Here is a 26,321-nt window from a genome sequence, read left to right on the forward strand (position 1 = left end):
TGATATTGTATGAGTGGGATGCCTGAGTATTTTTAAAAGTTCCATCTGTAGATTTGTCATACTTCATCGTGAGATTGTTCTTTTAATCTTAATTCTGACTTTATGGGAGGCTTCTCTCCAATGCTTTATCATATTTAAGAACTTAAGCACTCCTGATTTCAAGGTCCATAAGGATCTCGGGTATTCTAGTTTCCAAATCTGTAAATTAAGTAGTCACCTGTTTGGAAATGAATTGCAATTTAATTACTTAAAGCCTGTTTTCTCTAAGAAGTGATACACAAGGTATTAATCCAGTTCTAGCTAATTCACTGAATCTGGGGAAGGAGCCACTGCCCCTTCCTCTCTATCCAGGATTTCAATCAAGTAGTTAAGCTTTTCTCCCTGAAGGGGAGCTCTTGGTTTGTGATGACAGGCAAGGAATCATCTCCATTTTACAGGACATTCTGTGTTGCTAAAATACTGGTGTAACAGGTTTGGCAGTAAATCACTCACTTTTACGCTTTCTATATGAGCAAGTCCATCCATAAAGTGGGTCCATCCACAAAGAACAGACCTTATAAAGAGTAGTATTTATGATGCACAAACCTTCTTGAAGCTATGTCTTCCTAATTCTATGCAATAAATTTGGGTATCTATACTATATGAGTCTGCTTGGGAATGTGGAATCGGGACAGAGTTTAATTGGCATACGTTGGAATGTGTATGAAATGTAAATGTATATATTGTAGAAGTTGATCACCCTATATGGTAATGTTTTGTAACCAGTTGGATACTCACACTTTCGTATTTTCTTGTTGTTTTGTGATAAATGCACCCAATTATTATTTTAGGACTCTCGCCCTTGTGATATTACTGAACATACCCATGTGGAATTTACCAGATTCTGCGGAAACTTAATAAATTTTGCAGAAAGTACTAAAGTTTGTGTTGAATGAGTGATCTAACAAATGTCATTGCCTTAAGCAAGTGAGAAAAGAATGGAATGGAATGGAATGGAATGGAATGGAATGGAATGGAATGGAATGGAATGGAATGGAATGGAATAGAATAGAATAGAATAGAATAGAATAGAATAGAATAGAATAGAATAGAATAGAATAGAATAGAATAGAATAGAATAGAATAACAGAGTTGGAAGGGACCTTGGAGGTCTTCTAGTCCAACACCTGCCTAGGCAGGTAACCCTACACCACTTCAGACAAATGGTTATCCAACATCTTCTTAAAAACTTCCGGTGTTTGAGCATTCACAACTTCTGGAGGCAAATTGTGCCACTGATTAATTGTTCTAATTGTCAGGAAATTTATTCTTAATTCTAAGTTGCTTCTCTTCTTGATTAGTTTCTACCCATTGCTTCTTGGATTTGTTTTGTTATGTTGCAATAACCTTTCCAATGATACACAATTATCTTCTTTCATGTATGTCTCTCAGCTACCTCTCAAGTTCAATGGTCAGTTGAATGAAAAGTTGGTGCAGTATGCAGAAGTTTAAACCACAGATAGTCCTCGATCTTCAACAATTCATTTAGTGAATGTTTGAAGTTACAACAGTACTGAAAAAGGTGTCATGACCATTTTTCACTCTTACAACCATTGCAGCATCCCTGTGATTGTGATCAAAATTCAAACACCTGCCAACTGACTTTTATTTATGACAGTTGCAATGCTCTGAAGTCATATCATTCCCTTCACAATGGTGAAGCCAAATTCACTGAACAGCCTTGTTACTAAGCTAACAACTGCAATGATTCACTTAACAACTGCAGCAAGAAAGGTCATAAAATGAGGCTTACAAATGTCTCATTTAGCAACAGAAATGTTGGACTTAATTGTGATCATAAGTCGAGGACTACCTGTATAAAAGTGAGTTGGAGCAGAATTCAAAGTAGCCTTAAGCCACCCATTTCATATATTTACATCTCACTGAACTTTCCAAACTTTGAAAATGGGAGCAAGGGAGGGAATGAATTTTTGCTCCATCCATTTTAACACATTTGGCTTGATTCTGGATTAGCATGTGTTCTGACCTCAGCTACTGTAATTTACATAATTTTTACTTCATGATTTATGGTTTAGAATTATTTGTGAATTCAATTCAATATTGTTTATTTTATAAATCATGTTCTGATCTAGGCTTCCCAAGAACCTGAAGCAAACTCCTTGTTCCAACAAAAGACCCTTTTATTAATTTACTATGAATTATGCTCATTCACATCCAGCAAAGTCTTCCAAGGGACGATTTACAGTTACAGACCTTATCTGGCTTGGATAGGTGCCTGGCTGATATGTACAAAACTTGGCAAGGAGTCTTGGAGAGTCACAAACCAATTAACTAATTATCTCTTGCAAACTCAACTCTTCTTTCCCTCCTCTTTTATTTCCTCTGGGAGAGGCCATTCATTATCCACCTGTGGCCTTAATCCCAAATCAACCTCTGTTCTTTAGCTGTTTCCTTCATCTGACAACTCTGTGCATGCACACTTTGGGAACAGGCTCCAGCTGTTCATCTGTCTCACTGATGTCTGACTCTGAGGGCAGCTGATAACTGGCATATGGATCTGGCCCCCTCTCTGCCTCTGACACAGAGCCCTCATCAGAGCCTTCCCCAAACTCCAGGACTGGCCCATGTTCCTCCCCAACTCCTCACTGTCAGAATCTGCTGTCAGATCCACTGGCCACTGGTGGGCCACAACAAATCATAGTTAGTCAAATTAGGACTCAACCATATACCTCTCTCAAACTTTCTTAAGTTTGAGTTAAGGTATTGGGTTTGTGCTATGGTAAAAACAGGACATAAAATGTTTTTTTTAATGTTTGACATGCATTTTAACTCATAATGTTCTATTCAGTCATCAAGGAAAAACCAAGAAACTATAATCTGTCCAAATCAGATTCAACATAGGAGAGAAACAACCTTTCTAAGCCAATTCATTGGATTTATTTGTGAGGCAGAGCCATGTATTTTATTTAAACACATAAACAACACATACTAAATAACAGTCCTTGCATTCCGTCTTGGGATTTCAGCAATTCAAACTTCATTCTCTTGATTTATGGCATCATTAGAATCACTCAATAGATTCCCAGTCCTATTATTCACACTCCCTGTGTGTTTCTTTCTGTCTCTCTATATATCTCACATGCACACATTCACAAAGTGTTTAGGAACTAGAGAGAAGAGAAAAAAGATATTCATCACAAAAGCAATGGTAGTAACTACTTAATATCCTGTATTCATCACACTGTGATCAATTAACATGGGATACATTAGCTTAAACCACAGCCACAATTTCACCTTTGGTATTAAAGTTTGTTGAAATTTAACATGAAAAAACTGCTGTGCATTTCATAAAACAAAAACAAAATACAAGTGTAGCATAAAGTGTTTACATTTCTTGTTTGCCATTCCCTTAGGGCAGTTCATAAAAAAAAAACACAATTGAATAAACCAGCAGAAGGCAGCAAGGATTCCTTTGTTTCAAGATCCAGAATAAAACAGCAGTCAGTACTTAAATGACTGAATAAACTAAGGTGCCCCCAAGAGCCTACAAACTGGCATTTGAACAAATAATAATATTGAACAAATATACCAAGGATGGAATACACAATTTGAGATCTTTCTTTGCCCATCTAATTTCTAAAAGGCAGCACCTGTTATGAAGATGACACTCTAGGTTACTATGCCACATCTGTCAATTTGTCAACAGTGTGCTGGAGTTGAGTAGCCAATAAATTTAAATTAATTAATGATTAATAATAGCATCAGCACTTAGACTTATATACCGCTTCATAGTGCTTTACAGCCCTCTCACTAAGCGGTTTACAGAGTCAGCATATTGCCCCCAACAATCCGGGTACTCATTTTACCGACCTCAGAAGGATGGAAGGCAGAGTCAACCTTGATCCAGTCAGGATTGAACCGCTGGCAGTGGACAAAATTAGCCTGCAATACCACATTCTAACCACCGCACCACCTATTTTTTTTCTCATGACTGAAGCTACATTTTGACAGCTTTTTGTATTTTTTTTTCTTTGCAAACCATATTATATAATTTGAAAAAGAAAAATCCAGTTTGATATAGTGGTTAAAGTGCTGGACTAGAGAAGAGGAGACCATGGTCCTCTCTTATTCATGGAAGCTGACTTTAGACCAGTCACTGTCTCTCAGCCTAAGCATTCACAGGCTTGTTATAGAGAAAATAGAAGGAGATGGAAGCATTATTTATATTGCTTGAAGTTGTACAAAATAAAGAGGTATGAATGTAAAAATAAAAGAAATAATGATGGAAAGTGCATATTGAATTAAAAATAAGGCTTAAGATATCTAATATAAACATAGGTACGTTTGCATTTGCTTATGAACTGCTGTATTTTTTAGAGTATAAGACATACCGGAATATAAGACGCACCAAGATTTTGAAGAGGCAAATTAAAAAATAGTTTTTGTACTCTGCATACCTCCCAAAAACAGCTTGTTTTTGTGGAAATGGGCATGTTTAAAAAGGGCATGAAAGGGAGGCTTGTAGAGTGCTCCTGGGGGGTGCTCCCCCCAAAATGAGCAAAAAATGGCCCGTTATTCGTGAAAACGGGCCCGTTTTTTGTCAAAAAAACATCATCCATAGCCTTTAAGAGGTTTATAGAGTGCTCCTGGGGGCTGGGGGCCCATTGTTTGCTAATTTTTGTCCTCCCTAGCCCCCAGGAGCACTCTGAAAGCCTCCTAAAGGCTGTGCACAGCCATTTTGGTGAAGGGGTGGGGTTTGGGGAGGCAAAAATGCTGTATTCAGTGTATAAGATGCACCCAAATTTTCAGCCTCTTTTTTGAGGGAAAAGGGTGCCTCGTATACTCTGAAAAATACAGTAAATAATTTTATCTTCTATACGGCACTTAGTATATTATTTTTTTCATTGTTCAAATATATAATTGTCAGATACAGTGACGCTCCACTGAAGATGTTTTTACCAATCTTATCTTCAAGAACATATGAAGAAGAACATGTAACTGTGTGCAAGGTAATTTCTTGTCAGAGGTGGGATTCTACCAGTTCAGACTGGTTCGGGCAAACAACAGCTGGATCCATCCGCCCGCCTGTCCTTGCGCTACACTAACCTACATTCTCTTTTCTGAAAGCCAGCTGATAGGCGTGGCAGAGCGGACTCTCCAGATTCAGCTGTTTTGCCCCAGGGCTGCAGTAGAAGGTAAGTTTTCAAATGCACTGTGCATGAGCAAAGCACACACTCAGCGAAACTGGTTGAATCCTGGCAACATTCATGACTAAGGTAACTGATAAAGAACTATCAGTTCTCCAGTGCTATCCTAAAACATAACACAGTAATTGAATTAACAGGAACATGAGATTCTTCCTACTGCTCAAAGCATTACCACAAGAATGAAGCAAACTTTCTCAGCAAATAAACTTGACATATATGGATCACTTTTTGTAACAGACCTATTTGTTCCCAAACTCTTGGCCTCTGATCTTAGTCATTCTTGCCCTCACAACAAGGACTTTTCAAGCTTACTATATACATACATACATCATACATACATACATACATACATACATACATACATACATACATACATACATACATACATACGCATAGTCAATCAATAGTTAAAATTCCAAATGAAAATTGGTTAATAAAATTAAAAGCTATAATTTTACCTCTTGTCTTGCATTTTAAGTAAATACCAAAACCATGTTGAATGACAGCATGAATCACAATAAAGACCCACATACAAGAAATGAGTTATTAATTTGTCTCTTTAGCTTGGTATTTTGTAGCCCAAATAGGCCCACCCACTTTCTGGAGAGCTTAAATGACCCCTCTGCTAAAGGATTTCACTTTATGAGCAAGAGTAACTTGGCTGCTGATAGTTATCCTTGTATTTTAACTATTTTAATTCCTCAATGTGCTCTGGCAACCTGCCTGATTTGTAACTCCGGGTTGCAGGTATTGCTGAGGAAAATGAAGGAAAAGGAAGACAGAATTGATTAGGTTTACTTGACTGCTGTGACTTCAGTGTGTATTCCTCCATTTCTAATCTCATGACTGGTATTTAGGGCAGCTTTTTGCAAGCAAAGAAACTTTTTGTATTTTTGTACAGTTAATCCTTCACTTACAACAGTTCATTTAGTGACCATTCAAAGTTACAAGGACACTGTAAAAAGTGACTTATGATCGTTTTTCACACTTATGACCATTGCAGCATTCCCACAGTCATGAGAGGGCAGGTGAGGCAAAGCACCTCTTGACATGACATTGAGTTGGCCACCCCCACCCGGCCACACCACCCAGCCATGCCCACCCAGCCAGTCATTAGGGCAGAGAATCGGTTGTTAAAAACTTGCAGCCCACCACTGGATTAGGGAGTCATTAAAAGAAAGATGATGAGTTTGGCGTAGTGGTTAAGGCATCAGGTTAGAAGCCAGGAGACCAGGAATTCTAGTCCTGCCTTAGGTGTTGGACTAATCGTTCACTCTAACTCAGCCCTAGGAAGGAAGAGACGGTTGTAGACCATTTCTGAACTCTTGCCAAGAAATCTGCAGGGGCTAATGCAGGTAGTCACCAGGAGTGAAAAACAGATTCGAAGATGCACCCACACAGATCCAGAAAAGCTACAATTCAGGAAAAGATTCATAATGTCTCCTCCATGCCCCAAGCCACCAGCTTCTGCAAGCTTTCAAAAGATATATTTGAATAGACCAACTTCATAATCATTGCTTTTGTATAGTGCTATGTATATAGCAAAACTTATCAAACTGCTGAGTGAACAAATATAATATGAGTAATAATTGGAGGATAAAGAGGAATGGCGTTGTATTTTATATAATTTTATATGTTCCATGTACAGCAAATACTGAAATCTGTCAAACGTCTACTTATTCATTAAAATAGACATCTTCAGGCTGAAATATTTGATCTAAAATATATAACAAAAGGCCAGGTACACAATTAAAGCCAAGCATAACAACTCTTGTCTGTTTTAACACGGATATACAATTTTCCTCCCTTTGAAGAAAATTAGTAAAATAGATGTGGCATAACACTCAATAAAAGTACCTTTCCATTTTTTTAGGATCTTGCTGAAACTTTTATCGTTCATAGTATAGATGATTAAACACATTAAAATGCTTTTAATAGGGAATAGTCTTGAGGCAATACCCCCAAAAATCCATTATTTAGATGCACTATAATAATTTATGGCAAGTTTTCTTAGAATAACTTTTTATTCAGGATGGAAGCTAGTCCTGCAAATAAAAAGGCTGCCTCTGAAATAACAGTCAATAAAAGGTAGAAAACTTAATTCTGTCAGGAAAAATACTTTTTTGTAATGGTCTTAATAAATCAGAGGATGAAGGGATAGAAAGAAGTAAAGAACACATAAAAATATTTTACAGAGGCTTTCAAAGAGTACTAAAAGTCTGTCAAATATGTAAATAAATCTCCATATCCTATTGTGATTTCAAAAACATTGGATATTCAAATGAAGTGGTTTTTAAAAGCATTTCGAAACATTGATAAAATGATGAAGGACTTTCATTCACTTGGCATAAATAACATTTCATAGCTTCTTGTAAATAGAACTCATCCTAATCTGTGTTCAAATTGCAATCTAAACTATGGAATTGTTGTTCCAAATAATGTTCCAAGTTAAAAAAGAAAAAAAGAAAGTTGGTATAATAAGACCTCCTACGTCACTATTTTATTAAAATTTGAATATTTCCATCTGTATTAAACAGAGAAAGCTAACATTAATCAGGGTGTATACAATGAAAGAATGTAGAAACTTTCTATTCTGGTTATTTACTGTAAATGTTGCTTAAGAATTACAATTTTATAAATTACATTATATAGTTAGCCTTGCAATTTTAAATTATTAAAACTGAAAGGTGAGCAGGTTGCTACTAATTTAAACTTTACTAATTAATTGACTACTTTATATTCCTGATAGTTAATTTATAACTGAGGATCTGTTTGCACCTGTCAACTGTCAATAAATCCAATATTTCCATAGGTATTTACGTATAGTACACTTGATCTTGGCTAAAAAGCTGAACAATATACTAATTCCTATACTATTCTGCCACAGTTTGCTTTAAAATGGTTTATTACCTCAGCTACAACAGGGCACTATGCCAAAATCATATAGCTACATTCTGGCATAAGATGAAGCATTGGCCCCAGTTGGTATTCCCAAAGAAGCATTTAAGTGTTTATCTATTGGACAGGACAATTGAAAAGAGCAGCTTCTAACTGGCCACTTAATGAAAATGTGGTTTATTCTGTTGCTCATATAACAGTCAATTCACAATCAGTCAATTATGCTTGAAAAATCATTGGTCAGAGGCAAACATTTATTTTAAAATGTATATATGTATGTTTGTATGTTTAAGGGACTCAGGGCGGCTAACAAACAAGTAGGAAAGGGGGAGATACAAAAAACAAACAAAGACAAAGACAAGATATAAAAAACAGATTAAAAGCAACGCAACAATCACAACAATTCAAGTGGGGCTGGGAACTCATCAGCCCCAGGCCTGCCGGAACAGCCAGGTCTTGATGGCTTTGCGGAAAGCCTGAAGGGTGGTGAGGGTCCGAATATATTAACATTAACAATAATCAATCATTTATTTTATTTTGTTCAGGCCAGGCTGGCTTCCTGGAAAAGCCAACTTTTTAGGGCGCATCGGAAGGACTGGAGGTCGGGGATTATACGAAGCTCTGGGGGCAGATCATTGTCGAGGGAAGGCGCTCCCACAGAGAAGGCTCTCCCCCTGGAGGTCGCTAGCCGACACTGTCTGGCCAACAGCCCCCTGAGGAGGCCAACTCTGTGGGATCACACTAGATGGTGGGAGGTTACCGGTGGCAGTAGGTGGTCTTGCAGGTATCCTGGGCCTACACCATGGAGCACTTTAAAGGTCATAATTAGTACCTTGAATCGCACCCGGAAAACAACCAGCAACCAGTGCAGGCCGCCTAAAAGTGGCGTAACAGAATGAGCAGCCACATTCTGGACCAGTTGAAGCCTCCGGGTGCTCTTCAAGGGCAGCCCCATGTACAGAGCATTACAGTAGTCCAGGCGAGAGAGGACAAGGGCATGAGTGACTGTGCACAGAGCATCCCGATCCAAGAAGGGGTGCAACTGATGTACCAGGCAAACCTGATAAAAGACCCCCCTGGTCACGGCTGTCAGGTGTTCTAAACTAAGCCACGTATCGAGGAGGACTCCCAGATTGAAGGCCCTCTCTGAGGGGGCTAAAATTTCTCCCCCTATCATCAAAGATGGAACAAGATGCACAAATCAGGATGACGGAAACCACAGCCACTTAGTCTTGGAGGGATTGAGCTGGAGCCTGTTTCTTTCCATCTAGATCCACACAGCCTCCAGGCATCAGGACATCACGTCGAGGGCATCATTTGGGTGGTTTGGGGTAGAGATGAAAAGTTGGGTATCATCAGCATATTGATGACACCGTACCCCAAAACCACGGATGATCTCACCCAGCGGTTTCATATATATGTTGAACAGGAGGGATGAGAGAACTGACCCCTGGGGCACCCCACAAGTGACGCAACTTGGGGTCGATCCCTGCCCTCCAGTCAACACAAACTGCGACCGATCCAACAGGTAGGAGGAGAACCATCATAAAATGGTGCCCCCACTCCCAACTCCTGAGTCGTCGCAGTAGGATACCATGGTCGATGGTATCAAAAGCCGCTGAGAGGTCTAATAGGACCAGGACAGAGGGCCCACCAGAGATCATTGACCAATGCGACCAAAGCCATCTCTGTACTGTATCCGGGCCTGAAACCCGACTGAAACGGATCCAGGTAGACAGCTTCATCCAGGTACTGGGGAAGCTGACATGCTACCACACGCTCGACAACCTTCACTACAAAGCGAAGGTTGGAGACCGGACGATAGTTGGCCAAAGAAGCTGGGTCCAGGGAAGGCTTCTTAAGGAGGGGTCTCACCACTGTCTCCTTCAAGGCGGTGAGAAAGAACCCCTCCCTCAATGAAGCATTGGTAATCGCCTGGAGCCAGCCTCGTGTCACCTCCCAGAAAGCCGAGACTAACCAAGAGGGACACGGGTCCAGCACACAAGTGGTAGCACTGAGTCTCCCCATAATCCTGTCCATGCCCTCGGGGGTCACAGGGTCAAACTCATCCCAGATAGTCTCCACAAGATTCATCCCCATCGACTCGAATCTACCCAGAATCTCTGAACCATTGCGCAAATAAACCTGTGTTCTCCAACCTTTAGTGGTCTTGTGTCCTGAATTGGTGACAAGATTTGCTGCAACAGTGGGATCTAGCCAGTTCACACCAGTTCAGGTGAACTAGTTGTTAAATTACTGCTATCGAAGTAGATCCTGGGCACTGCGCTACAATGGAGAAACAGACAATGGAGTGGCCAGTGTGAGAGAAGGAGAAGGCTGTTTTCCCTCTTTCTTCTCCCTGTTCTTCTTTCCCTCGTGCTGGCTACCCCATTGCCCATTTCTCCACTGCAACACAGCATCCACTTTGATAGAGGAGGGGGGGTGAATTGAACAACTGGTTCGCCCAGGATCAGGTTGGCCATCACAGGAGGCTCATCCCGCATGTGTGGTGGAGCTGGAGGATTAGGAAGGGCCATGCCTCCCACAACAGCCAACCTAATCCTGGGTCAAGCGGTTGTTAAATTATTTGAATCCCAGCACTGACTTCATGAGTCCCATTGGCAGCATCTGAGGGAAAGAATCTGGGCCATGCCTACGTTATATGATGTAGTGGAACAGGTAGACATCCTTAAGAAGAAGCCGTCTTATAAACTGTGCCATGTAGGGCTTTACAGGTAATAACAGGTACTTCAATTGCACCCAAAAGAAAACTGCGAGCAACTGCAGCTCATTAAACAGAGGTGCAACATGGATAGGTCTAGAGGAGCCCAACACTGCACACATCATCACATTATACTTTCAAAGTAGACTTCAGGGGCAGCCCCATGTAGAGCACATTGCAATACTCCGACTGGGAAACAACAATGGTGTGAGTGATCATGAGCAAAGGCATCCTAGACCAGGAACAAATATAATTTGTACAGGATGAAGCTGTGCAAGGAGCCTAGGGTTATGGATAGTAGAAAAACATGGAAAATATAGCAAGTAGAGGCAGCGGGGAAGACAAACTGCCTATATGTCTTTTAAAATTGTGTGCTAGTCTTCAAAACCAGGTTTGGAATTTTTAAGCTAAGACAATAAATCATATGCAATCATGGCTGGAGTGAACAAAACCCAGTCACCTCCAGATTCCCTAATGCATAATTTAAGATTGGATGTACCAATGCACTAATGAGATGGCATAACCCAGCAGAAATGCTGAATAAAATGCACTTTAATAAACAAACATACTCTAGATTGAGTATTAGGGGTTAGAAAAAGCCATTTACAGATCAATCAGAATACAGCTGGAAGGGACTTTGGAGGTCTTCTAGTCCAACCCCCACTCAAACAGGATACCTTATACCATTTCAGATAGGTGGCTTGGAGTGTCCAGTCTTTTCTTAAAAGCCACCTATGATGAAGCACCAACAACTTCTGAAGGCAAGCTGTTCCACTGGTTCGTTGTCCTCACTGTTAGGGAGTTTCTCCTTAATTCCAGGTTGCTTCTTTCCTTGGTTAGTTTACATCCATTGTTTCTTGCCTTGCCTTCTGGGGCTTTGGAAAATAAGTTGACCCCCTCTTTATTCTGGCAGCCCTCAAATACTGGAATAATGCTATAATGTGACCCCTCATCCTTCTTTTCTCTAGATCCTTATTCATTTCATAGTATCCATGTTCTATTAGGCTAATAGACACTATTTGCAGATTACTGACTCTAAGAAAACTGATTCCTGTTAGCTCATTCGTGGAAACTTTTAGCCATTTATTCACCGAACATGTATTCCATATATTCCCTTTCCTTTCAGATTAGATATATCCACATTTACTAGCACCCTATATTTAGAGTGCAAACCACCTAACAATAGTGGCCTGGCCATCAAAAAGATCACAAATTGTGATTGCCCCCAATCATGTTGCATTCTTCTGCCAGAGCTTATATCTCTGCACTGAATAAAGGCAGTAATTGTAGTGGTAGGAATATCTATCTATAGATGCTGCTCATGGAATACATCCTTTCTGTAGGATAAACATAGGGTAAGCTCTCTGACCATGGAAAAAAGGTAGCGAATACACAAACAGGGCTTGCCTGGGAAATGCAGTCAACCGTTAGTTATAGAATATGTGTTGATCTTATTGAAGGCTGAATAGGAAATGTTATGCATTAGAGTTGTCTGTAGATAACAGGCAAAGCTGAGAAAAGCAGCTTTTATACAGGAATGATCACAACTATGTGTCATCAAAGCACTGCTCTGCAAAAATAAGGGATTGCCTTTATGTGAAAGGAAAAGAGATGGAAGATTTAGCAGTGGATTAATGATATGCTTTGATAATATAACATGATCTCTAAAACTTTTTTTGCTTATATTCACTTTCTGGGCATGGCTGTTGAGAAAGATACCCAAAAAGTATGACAAAGACTGCTGCCCGAGCTTATCAAAGCAAAAAAAGTTTCGAATAAGCTTTTTTTTTCTTAGTTAATTGTAATTGAGCTTGTGTTGTTTCATGTTCTTAGGAAGACCTAAGTGCCACTGCCTTACAAGGTTATTTTAATAATTCTTCAATGAGAAAAGGAAGGGACAACTTGCTGCATTCCAGGTGTTGATGAATCATGATGGCCATTGTCTTTCACCATTGGCCAAGCTGGCTGAGACTGCTGAGCCATCTTTTAGCAACAACTCATGTGATGCAGCTTGGTTACACACATTAGAACATATGCATCATGAATACTTCTGCTTGCTGTAATGTACATCAGAAAGGTAGTCACATATTACTCATTGTCTCTCTTTATATTGAATGGGGTAGAGAAACAAAATAAAATTCATCAGGATTATGACTTCAGGAAAAGCTTTTATGGTTTAAGGCAGTGATGGCTAATCTTTTTGTCCTTGCATGCTAAAAGTGTGTGCACGCAACAGCATGCACGTGTCCACACCCATAATGCAATGCGTGTGTACTTCCTCCTCTCGCACCACATGCCCCATTTTGGGCCGAGCAGTCCTCAAGATACTTTGAACTCAAACAGAATCATAAAACCACAAGTACAAAAAACAGAAAGAGGAACACATAACTAAGGCGTGCACTCCCGCTACCAAACCGATAGTGAAGAGAATAGAATACCATCACTGGTTTGCAAGATATCAGTTTAGACCACAGGCAACCACATATCCCATTGGACAACTCCTTCTTATCTACCCTCCAGTGGTGGGTTCTGGATTCCCCTCGGCATCACCCACATGGACACGGGCAGCACACGGGCACGGTGCACGCATGCGTTGTAGCTGGAAATGACACTTCCGCAAGCCTCCGCAATGCTCCAGCTGCTCAGCGGAGCATTGCACAGGCACTGTACGCGCCATGCACGTGCGCGGAAGCACCAACAGCTTTAAAACACAGTAAGGAGCATGGGCAGGTGGGCCCTCTGGAGCACCATACCGGAACGGTATCCAGTGCTCCGGGCTGGCTCCGGTATGCCCGTACTGGGGCTTACCGCCTGCAACCCATCACTGCTACCCTTTCATCCTACTCCTTCAGGAAAGCAATTACCAATTACTTTCCTTTCTGTGGGTGGATCTTCCTGTACATATATATGTTTATATATAAACAGTTGAGTACATATATGGACACACACTTCTAAACAAGATATTAACTCTGCAGGAAGGCTAAAACTACTTACTTGCCATATTATCAATACTGGCTATTAAAACAGAATCTTGCAAATCTAATGTCTATTAAATTTATGTATACACGGATGAGTGCACCTACATGCAGGCAATAACAGCATTTTAAAAACCAAAATCCTTTGTTTCTGGCATCTACTATTTGTTATCAATTCTGCTGAAATAGCACAACAGCTAATATCTTTGATTAGCATACAAAAGGTTACTTGAAAGAAAGGGCATTTTGGGGGTAAAAGGAGGTATACAAATAATATATAGAGACAAAGGAAGATGAACTTGACAGAAATAGGCTAAATTCCTTACCAAAGCAAGAAGGCAAAAAACATGGCTTAAGTCCAAAACAAGTAGAGGTTATGTGAAAGCAACTCAGGCACACATTTCCATAACTGACATGAGAATAAACAAATATTTTTAAAAGTAGCTTCCAATCTTCATCACTACAAACAAACTTAATAATTTGTCACCTCTATAATATTACATGCAGATATTTGTTTTTCCATTACTCACATCTTATCTGTATGAAAATCCATAAATTATTATCAAATCTAATTCAGCAAAAAGTCTGTAACGGAATCCCAGGTTTATAAAATATGTGCTTTATTTTAACTGTGATCAAACTAACTAACTTGGTGCTTTGTGCTTAATATTTAATTTATTCAGATGTTGCAACAGGATTTAATTTCTCCTAAGTGGAAATGCAACAGACAAGCCAAGATATTGACCTGGATAAAGACTTTTCATTGGACTTGCAAAAAAGTTGATTAAGAAATCATCAAGATGAAAAAAATGCAAAAATGGAACAAATTTAATCAGAAGGTTGAAAAATGTATCTTGTTAGAGCAAGGTAAAAAAAAAAGAACATTAGCCCTGTGCAAAGAAACCAGTGAAGTCTAGACAGTGTTTGAAACTAGGTCAAAGCCTATGACAGATCAAAACAAGAGGAGGATGAGAATTTTATTCTGCTCATTAATAAAATACACAAATGTATTCATAAATGAGACAGAAAGAATTTAAGCTTTAAAAAATGAATATGGCCAAAAGTTGAACTGACATCTTCAGCAATCCTTAATTTAAACAGAAGGTCATGTGATATGGGTACTGGAATTCTTTGAAGTTAGAAGGGAGCTATTGTTTTCCATTTTTCCAGCTATAAAAATGCTAAACCAAAAAAAAAAACCTCTTAACAGGGAGCTCAAAACTGTTTCTGTTATTACAAGTATTATCGTTTTCCTCTTTCTATTATGGTAGCTGAAAAATATCTGACTTTTTTACAGAATTTTCTATAAGCTGATGCCATTTTCTGTCCAGAGAACCCCTGTCAAATAGAGTTTTCGGTTGAAATCCCGTCTACATACAAACCCATTAACACAGATCAGCCTACATTTTCTGCATGAGTTGGCAGCTTCTTGAAAGCCAGTGGCCTGGTGTGTCGTAATGTGGAGCAGAGCCTTCCTGTAATATATTTTATCAAAGGTTACTCAAAGTACAAACTTGTGACATTCCTTAGATGAAGTTTCTATTAAATGAAATTTGCCTTAATTGTAGAAATAGAAGTTGCCTTTTCTTCTGTGTGCAGGAATAACACAATGAGAAAGATGATATTAAAATGGTTGCTGGCATTGCTTATGTCTAGTTTAATGAAAAGAAGGACTAGGGGTGACATGATAGCGGTGCTCCAATATCTAAGGGGTTGCCACAAAGTGAGTCAATTTATTCTCCAAAGCACCTGAAGGCAGGACAAGAAGAAATGGATGGAACCTATTCAAGGAGAGAAGCAATCTAGAACTAAGAAGAAATTTCCTGACAGAACAATTAATCAGTGGAACAACCTACCCACAGAAATTGTGAATGCTCCAACACTAGAAGTTTTTAAGAAGAGATAGGACAAGCATTTTTCTGAAATGGTATAGGGTTTCCTACCTGAGCAAAAGATTGAATTAGAAGACCTCCAAAGTCCCTTCCAACTCTGTTATTCTGTTAATTCAAAGTCATGACACCTTACAGCTTCACATTGTTGAACTAGATATTATTGAGCTTCCTTGAGCATCCATCACAATAAAAATATGCAGTTTAAATTTACACAGGCACAGAAATAGTAGAAGGAACCACAAGAAACTACCACTGTACTAAATTGGGCTGTCTATTGAGGGATGGTGGCTGAGCTGTTCAGTGAGAACATTCCTGATCTATCCAGCTCCTTTCAAGAACTAGTAGCTATCTAAACATCATAAAGAAAGATAGATATAGGTATAATTAATCAGCATCTGCTAATGTATACACATATATTAGTACTAATAAAAGTACAGTAATTATAATTTTAAGTCACTAGGCAATACATCCTGATATAGTAGGGGAACACAATGACTGAGAAGTTTGAAGGAAAGTATAATATAGCATAGTAGGATGTATGGTAATATGATCACACTCAAGCTGGCTTTAACCATCTGCAGCTTTTTAACCTTCTAGGAAGATAAGACTTGTTAATCATATACCTTAGTCACAAATGGTTCAAAGAAGTACATGAAGTACATATCCTACATGAAGTAGTATATGCAGGCATGGTGAATGACTTGGACTGAGACACAACTTGGAAGCAAGCTCTAAAATAGCAAGTTGTTTTTTTCTTCTGATTAGAAAAACAGAACTGATATAGTAGACAGGAAAGGCAGGGAAATAAGAGCCTCTGAACAGAACTTGTTAATTAAGTCTATCAAAAAAAAATCCTGGGTAACTGTTGTTTTCAGCCCATTTCCCTTTCATATTCTCCCATAGGACTGACTTAGCTTTGATTAATTTCTTTTTACTGGCAATTCTATTCAAGCTCCAGGCTTCCACTAGAGAAAAGACTAGGAAGTGCTGCCCCCTCCTGTTACACATAAGGCAATAGAAAACGTATATAGTATTACAGTTAAGACTTGAACTCAGCCCCCCTCCCCTCCCCTTTGATGGGGAATTCCTAGTTTGGTAACTGCATTTATGGGGGGAAAACTTGAAATAGTAGTTGAAGGCAAACTTTTAGCAATTTTTTTTATTTCCTAAATGAACAAAGGTTGCCGTTTTTTTCTCTGTTAAATTCCGTATTATAATTTTAGTCCATTTTACTTATTTAACCCAATGGCTTTGAATTTTTTATTTCTGTCTTGTAGAATGCTAATTATCCCATTCAATTCTGTATTCTCTGTGACTCTGATAAACATTCTCTCCACTTCTTCATTCAAGTCATGAATAAAAATATTAAAGAATGGAGGATTCATGACTTTCTTTGGGTCAGCCTACTCAATATTATTTTCAATTTCATGAGAATCCTACAATGAGCATTCACTGAGTATAATTTTTGAACCAGCTATTTATCCATTTCACCAGACTGCCTCATCTATTCGTCACTTACTTTTAACACGCTTGTGCTCTGAACATCATGAGGTACTTTGCCCAATGCTTTGTAAGTGAAGACCAAGTTAGGGATAGATTGTCATGGAAAAAATCTGTCTTCTGTATGTGGTCTTCAGGAATCAAAGATTATTTCAACATTATAACATTGCAATCAATGTTACACTGTACCTATAGCAATTCCACAATCTATTAAGGAAATCACCCGATTAAAAATGACAGAAAGTTAATCTGTCAAACTTTGCCCTTGGCAAATAATTCTGACTTCCAACCAGGAAATTTTCAGGAACAAGATTCTCAGTGTTGACCTTCTTTTTTTGAGATAGCCATTCCTTCTATATAATGTCCATACAATGAATAACTGTTCCCTGTTAAGTTATGGACAAGGGCTCTTGAAAAGATAAAAAGTTTAACTCTCTCTCTGTTTTACTGGAAACAGCTCAGCATATTGTGGGTGTTTGCTGTTACTTACAGTTTGCATGACTTTAACTTTATTGCTGAAAGTCAACTAAGAGTTTGATTGACCTATTGATTGATGTATTTGTATCCTGCCTTTATTATTTTTACAAATAACTCAAGGCAGTGAAAATATCCAGCACACCTTCACCCTATATTTCCCACAACAACCATTTGAGTGAGTTGGGCTGAGGAAGAATGGTGCAAGGTCACCCAGCTGATGCACAGAATGGTACAGAAGATTGAATAAGTAAATAAAAATATAATGTGTTGTTATCATTCACGGGTTATAATGTTGCTTCAATTTTATTTATGGTTTTCTTCAGATTTTTTTCCCAGCTATCTCCAAAGACAGCATCTCAAAAACATGATTGCACAATCCTAACGAGACACCATTGATAACTTTATTGGTAGGTATTTTCATCTGGTGGTGCCAGCTGTATTGGTTTCTTTGCACATACTATCAGAAACCAATTGAATGGAATTGGTAAACTGGAACTTCCACAATCATCATCAAGTTTATGACGTCAGCCTCTCAGACTTCAAGCGTAGCTCATCCTTCAAAGCTTTGCCATTCTCACTGTAGTGCCTACAAAATTGTTGTGTCTCAACTATCCTATGCCTACTCCAAAGAGGAAGGATGTAGCAAAGTTGAGGTCATAGGCTACTCACAAGTATCAAGCCCAGAGTTTTGTCAGGTAGGGAACTGCTTAAACTTCCTTCTACAAAAATGATATTGATCAACATCACAAAGAAAGACTTTGATCAAGGTCATATCTTCTTAGACCATCTAACTTGCTAAATAAAAGTCAAGGAGTAAAAACAATCTGAAAATTGGATTCAGTTCTATATCTCTGATCTGTCATGGCCTTCAAGAAATTTGTAAAAACTTGACTCTTCTAGAAAGCTTTTGAAGATTAATCAGAGTGGAGCCACCAGCAGAATAGTTTTAAAACATACGATACCTTATGTATATTGATATCTTTATCACTTTTTTTCTTTCCTACAGTTTTATCACAAGTGCAAGGTCTGCTTGTTTTCAAATGGACCAAATGTTGATCCATTGGTTGTTACAGGAATTGACCAATCCACCTTGTCACGCCTGGGTTGAAGAAGAGTGATTGGCACAAAGTCACCAGCAGGCTTTCATGCCTCAGGTGGGGCTAGAATTCCTGGTTTCTAGTCTGATCTCTTAACCACTACCACCAAATTGGCTCTAAGATAAATTGATACTGTTAGGAATATAATCTAATGGTTGGGTTGGCAATATATAAATCATGTACAATACTATACCTGTTTCTTTAAATCATGCTGTAAAATGTGATTGGTTGCTGTTTCCTCAATTGGCCATAAGAGGGAGCCAGAATGACTGTTAGCTCTCTGTTAGATGCTGGGCTGATCTGATCTGAGTGTTTTGAAAGCTGGCTATTAGAAAGTGCCATGAGGTATTGTAAGTTTTGCAACTGCTAGCAAACTTTGAGTACCAGACTGTTTCTATGATTATGGACTATGTTATTTGGATTATCCCTTAACTGAAAGACATTGATGACTGACTGTCTTATCCGTGTATGACTTGGACTGTTTGGTGGACTCTGATACCTCTATTTCCACGAAAGTAAAAGGCTATTTAAACTGCAGTGTCTTCATATGCTGGTTTGGGTATTCTCCAACACAACTGTAACAGCACTTCTCTGAACACACTCACTCTCCCAACAGGGAGCTTACCTAACAGATACAATGCTTTATTAATTTTGTATATTGTGCACTGTTAAGAGTCCTTCCTTGTGAGACAATTAAATAAATTCCTTTAATAAACCTATTCTATAATTTGGTGGCAGTCTTCATCAACCCTTATTCTCACAACATTTTTGCATTGGTTCTGGATTTAACAAGCATGGTAACCATTAAAACCTGACACAGGCTACACTTGTCCATCAGTTCAGGAATCTGAAAGCCTCTTCAGAGATCTCTGTCTCTACCTTTCCTACTCCCCTGTAAAAATTTAGCTTTTGATTTGATCATCTATAATAAAACAGTAATAAAAGAAAATGTGTACAACTTTCTCAATTGTTGTTTTCCCTTAATAACCCTTTGTTAGAATTTCACTTTCCCTAAACTTCTCGTTTCCTTAGTGCTTCAACTCAAGTTAAAATTAACCTCCTTATCAACTTTTGCTTAAACTGATTATGCTTCCTGTCGGGTTCATATAACCACTCAACCTCCAATTGCCCTCTCTGATTCATCTTGTTCTGTGCTTTTGATTTGCATGTTAAGGTTTGTCCTACATCAGCAAACTGACTTCATAAGAAAATATGCTAATCTCTCTATTTCAGTGTGTGCCTCTATGTGTCATGTTGATGCATTGTTTATTTGTTTCTGAAGAATTCTTGTGTGTGGTTATTGATGGAATTCACCAAGACATATCTTAATAAGCTTGCATCATGATATTTAGCCAGATATGATAATAAATGGCTATGGGTAGGGAAGTTTTTCATTTAAATACCATTTTAGGTTAACTCATTGTTTTCAAGTCTACAGTATATCTATATCTATAGTAGGGTTAAAACAATGTTTTAATAGTAAAGACCTACAATAAATGTCATACAAATGTATGTGAGATATGTTGTATGTTTACAACATATGAAAATTGTTTTACCATGAACACCATGTGGCACCATGAAAATTTTTATTCCATACTTTTTTTCATCCAAACAAGAGTAGCTGTCTGTGATTCTTATTCTCCAACCACACATTATTTTGAATGCAGAAACACTGTATCAGTCAACTTTCCTTACCTATATTTGTGTTAAACTGCAAGTTAAGATTACTCATTGATTTATATTTTACTTGTACACCCACATAAATTACGTAAACCAAGTCATTTGTGTAACTATACTTTCCAAAGCAAATGGAGCCATTTTAGATAGAACAAGAAAAGCAAAGGTAACATTTTTATACAACGTGGCCCCCTTTAACTTAACTGGAGGGTAAAAATGGAATCTCTAAACTAATGCTGATACCAAAAGGTACATTAATTATAATTCATAAACAAGTAAGCAACTATCTAAATCAGAGGTCTCTGACCTTGACAACTTTAAGACTTGTGGACTTCAACTCCCAGAGCTTGGCTGGCTGAGGAATTCTGGAAGTTGGAGTGCAACATGTCTTAAAGTTGCCAAGTTTGGAGAACCCTGATCTAGATCATTCACCCATTTTTTTAACTTCCAAACACAGACTTCCATATTGTCCTCTATAATACTTGCTGGTTTTTTTTAAAAAAAATGCAAATTTTAATTCATTAATTATGATGGTTCTGATTAAAAAAGAGGAATAGCTGAAAGCCACCAAATTCACAATTCAAGACTATTTTGAATTGTCACAGAAAATCAGGCTGTAAATATGTGATCTATTCCTGTAAAGCTTTATTTACAGGGGAAAAAATGTCACTTGAGTAATATAAATACTGAAAAGAAGTCCTGGATCTTAATGCAAATTTAATCTCATGCTTGAATATTTGCAACAAAGTTAGTTTGTGCAGAAAAATATGCTCTCACTTCCTGTAACACCGTTCAACGAACATAGTGGAGTCAAAGAACTCTTGCCATGAAAACAAAATGTCTTTTTAATTTCTTTTTTCTTTAAACAATGTCTTATTGGATATTTCCAACAGGGGACCTTTGTTAACAAATAGACTGAAATAATACAGTATCACAGAAATGCTATAGTAATAATGTATTATAAGAACATAATAATATTACTGAATTGGATAAATTTTAATTCATTAAGATATTTTTATCAGATATGATCTGAGTAGACTTTTTCAGCTGGCTGATCCCAGCAGCCTGGTATTTCTCTCAGGAAATAAAGCAAATTAAGAGATGCCTAGGTGATACAGCCATCAAACAGTAAGTAAAGAAGATGAAACACAGATACAAGCTTACATTCAAGCCTACTGTGGTGTGTGTGTGTGACAATCAAGGTGGCAAGACATAGCTATTTGTCCATTCTGATTGCATCCATAGACTGTAGTTGCACTATTGAGTATAGCCTAGAAGATCCTGCCAGGGAAGAACAGGTGGAAATAACCATGTTTACTGAAATTATTTGCGTTTATTGTAGTCTTACCTAGAACAGGATGAACAACGACTCAGACATTATCACCTCATGAGTAAATTAATGTAATTGGCTTTGAGATTGAGACTGAGATTTATTAGATTTATATGCCGCCCTTCTCCCAAGGACTCAGGGCGTTGTACAACAATTAAAAAAAACACATAATATAAAAGTTTAAAAAAATTAAATGAAATATCCCAAACCCAGTTAAAATTGACAATACATTTTTTTTAAAAAAAATTAAAATTAAAATTAACAGTGATCAATACTTAATTTTATTTTGTTCAGGCCAGGATGGCTTGCTGGGAAAGCCAAGTTTTTGGGCGCGTCGGAAGGACCAGAGGTCGGGGATTATACGAAGCTCTGGGGGCAGCTCATTCCAGAGGGAAGGCGCTCCCACAGAGAAGGCTCTCCCCCTGGGGGTCACTAGCCGACACTGTCTGCCCAACGGCACCCTCAGGAGGCCAACTCTGTGGGATCTCACTGGACGATGGGAGGCTACCGGTGGCAGTAGGTGGTCTCGCAGGTACCCTGGGCCTAAGCCATGGAGCACTTTAAAGGTCATAATTAGTACCTTGAATCGCACCCGGAAGACAACCGGCAACCAGTGCAGGCCTCCTAAAAGGGGTGTAACATGGGAGCACCTTGGTGCCCCCATGATAATCCGTGCAGGCTTTAAGAAGACTTCTACCATTGAGGACTATTCAGAAACCTTATCTGGTCCACAATACAATGACCTGTAAATGTATTGATCCATCATAGTACTGCCATAATACACACTGCTGCTGGTTCTGCACCGGCTATTGATAAGTTTGCAAGTATAGGTTGAGATGTTGGTAGTTACCTTTAAGCCCTAAAATAGCTCACGACCTGGGTATTTCAGATACCAGTTTGTTCACTCCTATAGCCAGAGAGGACTTGCTAAAGCTCCCAGTTAGGGTGGAAATCACATTGTGGGGTGGGGATGCAGCTGATAGCAGATATTCTCTTTTGTATATCTCTCCTATAGGACAGCCCAGCCACACCACCATCACTCCTCCAACAAAGATGGCCTCTTTTCTTTTGACATCCCATAAGCTTGTAAGAACCTAATTCCAAGGAAATGCTTATGGAGCCATCAGTGCCAATATTGGTGTATTAAAGAACCTCTATTGTTTAGTTTCAGCTTTACCTTTTCATTGCTGTTTTATTATATTTTCAATATGTGGAAATCACTTAGTGTCTATCCATCTTGAGACAGGGATACCGTACATTCCTTAAATGCATAAATAAGCTTTTTAAATAAAGTTATTGAACCTCTTCCTCAGCTGATTCATACATGGCTCTCGACATCCAAAAGAAATCACAAAGATATCAAAATGATGACACTTATATAGTGGTGTGTGTGCCTGTGTGTACTGCAGAATTTCCCTTTGCTCCCCTATGGAGACCTATGACAGCCAAAATCTCCAATGGAAAAATAAGAAGAGAAGAAAGAAAAGTTTTATATTAACAAACAGGTCATATTATTCCCTGTTAAACATTAGAGAAAGGTTTGCCTTACCTTGAAAGAGAAACGCTTTGCTGGCGTTATGTAGTCCAGAGACCTGTGTAACTCCGATAGTCATATTGACAAGATCCAATTCTTTGATAATATCAATCTGTAGGCTAGGGTCCATTCCAAGACCTACAACTATGAGATAAAAGATTTGTTTCAGTCTAAGTGCAATAGCTAAAGATACTCTACAATAATGTACAGTGAGGTATGCAAATATGATGCTTAAATCAGCACTTGAACAAATTATTGTTTGATTGATTTGATACCCATCCTATATACCACTTAGCACCTTGATTTATATATCACTTCATATACAGCCCTTTACAGCCCTCTCTAAGCAGTTTACAAATTATTGGCCCAAACAATCTGGGTCGTCATTTTACCGACCTCTGAAAAATGAAAGGCTGAGTAACCTTGAGCCAATTAGGATTGAACTTCTGGTAGTAGGCGGAGTTATCCTGTCATACTTCAACCTTTACTTATAAAGTGTATTTGCCACCCATCTCATATCCACCAACTCTGGGCTGCTTACAACATAGGAAACATTGAAAAACATTACAATCATCCATCATAAAAAAGTATAGTAGATTAAAAAATTAACAGATAAAATCTGGATGCAAAATGGCAAAGAGGGAAGCCTGACATAAGGGAGAGTGAGGACGGGAGAGAGTGGGGGGGTTAATTAATCAACTGAATTAATCAACCAGCTCCAGTATGAAGCTCCCACATTGGGTGCCTAAGCCCTCTGACAGAGCCACATCTTAAAGTTCTTATGAAACATTAAGAAAGTGAAGCCAATCTCACCTCAGGGAGTGAGATGTTCCAGAGGGCAGGAACCACAAAATGTTGCACTGCCTTAACTGAACCCCATCGTTCAGAACAGTTATGAACTATAATCCACAATAAATTATCATTATTAATGCAGCAACAGGACATATTAGCTCTGCAAATGAATATATTTTTAAGAACCAGAGAGATAAAAGATAAAACATAGTGGATGAAAAACATTGTAATTTCTTGGCCAAGCAAGGGTGCCTAATAGTTGCATGGTAAGCGTGTGTCAGATTATAAGCCACACTTTTTCTTTTAACAGGTTTGTTCTAGGTTTTTGAATATGATTTAGAATGTAATTTGGATGCATTTACAGTTTCCACTAGAAGGAAAAAGGTTTTACATTTGGAATTATTGGGAGCACAGAGTCAGGATAATTATTCCCCTGAGAAACTTGGAAAGCTCAGCTGTTGGATTCCCACTAGCTGAGACTAACCTACTGACACAAAGCCAAATTTGCATTTTCTAGGTTCCAGGTTTCCAGGCTGTCAACCCAATATTGTTATAAAAAGCCCCCTCTTAGGCAAGGGCCCATTTACCTTAAGGCAACTTTGCATGGAAATGACTTCTAAACAGGTACAAAGCATGCATGCACAATGGTTTTATACCGACTCGGCACAAAAGAGACTTGCCAGCCTGCAGTTGCTTAAAGAAACAACTGTGAGCTGCCTAAAGGCTGCAAACATCTGCACCACAACAAGGATTCCAAGCTTTTCACAGTCCAGCAGGCAGTCGGCATTGTCAAAACTGACACGCCTCATGTGTCCACCCGCAAGATCCTCACATGCTCTGGCACATATGCTCCACTGTCACAAATAAGGAAGATGTCTCCTCAAGAATATTATTTTGTTCATACAGTTCTGAGTTCTGGTTCATCTATTTTAGAATTTCTAGTACTGTAATGGTCTGTGTGAGACAAAAACAAGCCAACAGCCAGAGCACCCACAGGGGAAATGATGACAAGAGGGGGCTATGTCAAAATCTGAAAGATCGCAGCTTCACAGTCCAAACCTGCCCCTTTTATACATATGTTCAATATTGCATAGTTTACAAAGGCAACCAGGCTTTTATGCTCACTATTTGACACATTTTTATCTCCTTCCTAGGAACACCCGTGTCAATACCTTTGTCATTTCTGACAAAAGCAGGTTTGCAACTTGACTTTTATTCCTCGCAAAATAAAATATGATTACTGTCTACCATTGTTATTTTTCTTTCCTTTTTTGACTAAATCTCTTAAAAACACTTAATATAGACAATGTAATTCCAAAGTAAGTGAAGGACGCCCTCAGTCGAATAAACTAATAAGGGGAGGAGTATCTATTAAGGCTATATGTCTGTTAAATGGCAAAAAAAATTTAAGCCCCCCCAAATATTTAAAGCATGTGCCCCTCCTGTTATTCCGTGGAGCCCCCTGTAGCACTACTCCTCATACATGGCTTAATAATCCACATTAAATCATACAAGATTCTGAATTAATTGATCCCATTCCTAAATTGATTCCTCAATTTAGTGGACCTCAGTTTTAGCATATTTCAGATTTAATGGACAAAATCTGTGGTATATAAATGTTGCCTGACTGTTCATTATTATATTAGGACTTCTTTTTTCAGTAATAATTTTTCAGAAAATGTTTTTTTCTATTTCTTTATCTACAATAAAGAATGGCATTTAGGAGGTATAAATACAGCTGTTAAATAAGGAATGGGATTTCAGTCATTGCACTTGTAGCATACATTGATCAAGTCATGGTTTAGTCATTGAAACCAATTTTCCAAGTTTCACACTCCTTTGCTTGCAGTAATTAAACAAAATGCTTAGGTAGGAAGGCAGGTTTACTCATACACATCTTTGCTGTACTTCAAGGTCCTCCTCCATTACCTCAGAATTGACGATTGAGCCACAGTTCTACGCTTACCACATAGATCAGGCTTGCAGCATTAATTTGTCTAAATCATCTCTAATATAACAGCTGCCTGTGAAATCTCATCATCCACTTCAAGAGTGGAGAGCCAGCAGTAGGTCTTTGGGACTCAAAAGTGAAGCATTGTGTCCGTAAAGAATCTGCTGGAAAGAGTTGCACAAGGAGAAGGTGGTGATTTCACTGCTGTTCAAGTGTTTTGGGAGCTCAAAAATCCATTTAACTGACAGCCTTAACAGCTACCCTTCCCT

General features: G+C 38.5%; 1 protein-coding gene across 2 annotated transcripts in view; it reads right to left on the reverse strand.

The window, feature by feature from the left end:
* Window positions 1-26,321, reverse strand: part of NELL1 (neural EGFL like 1) — a 520,182-nt gene that overhangs the window by 485,087 nt on the left and 8,774 nt on the right. For both annotated transcript variants that reach the window (XM_087719035.1, XM_087719031.1), the window contains exon 2: window positions 23,325-23,453. In XM_087719035.1, the coding sequence (XP_087575161.1) occupies window positions 23,325-23,453 (129 nt within the window). The remainder of the gene's footprint in view (window positions 1-23,324; window positions 23,454-26,321) is intronic.

This window comes from Thamnophis sirtalis, unplaced genomic scaffold (genome assembly GCF_051295495.1).
Source record: "Thamnophis sirtalis isolate CommonGarterSnake01/CBP01778 unplaced genomic scaffold, rThaSir2_p1.2 scaffold_1, whole genome shotgun sequence".
NCBI classification, from domain to species: domain Eukaryota; kingdom Metazoa; phylum Chordata; class Lepidosauria; order Squamata; family Natricidae; genus Thamnophis; species Thamnophis sirtalis.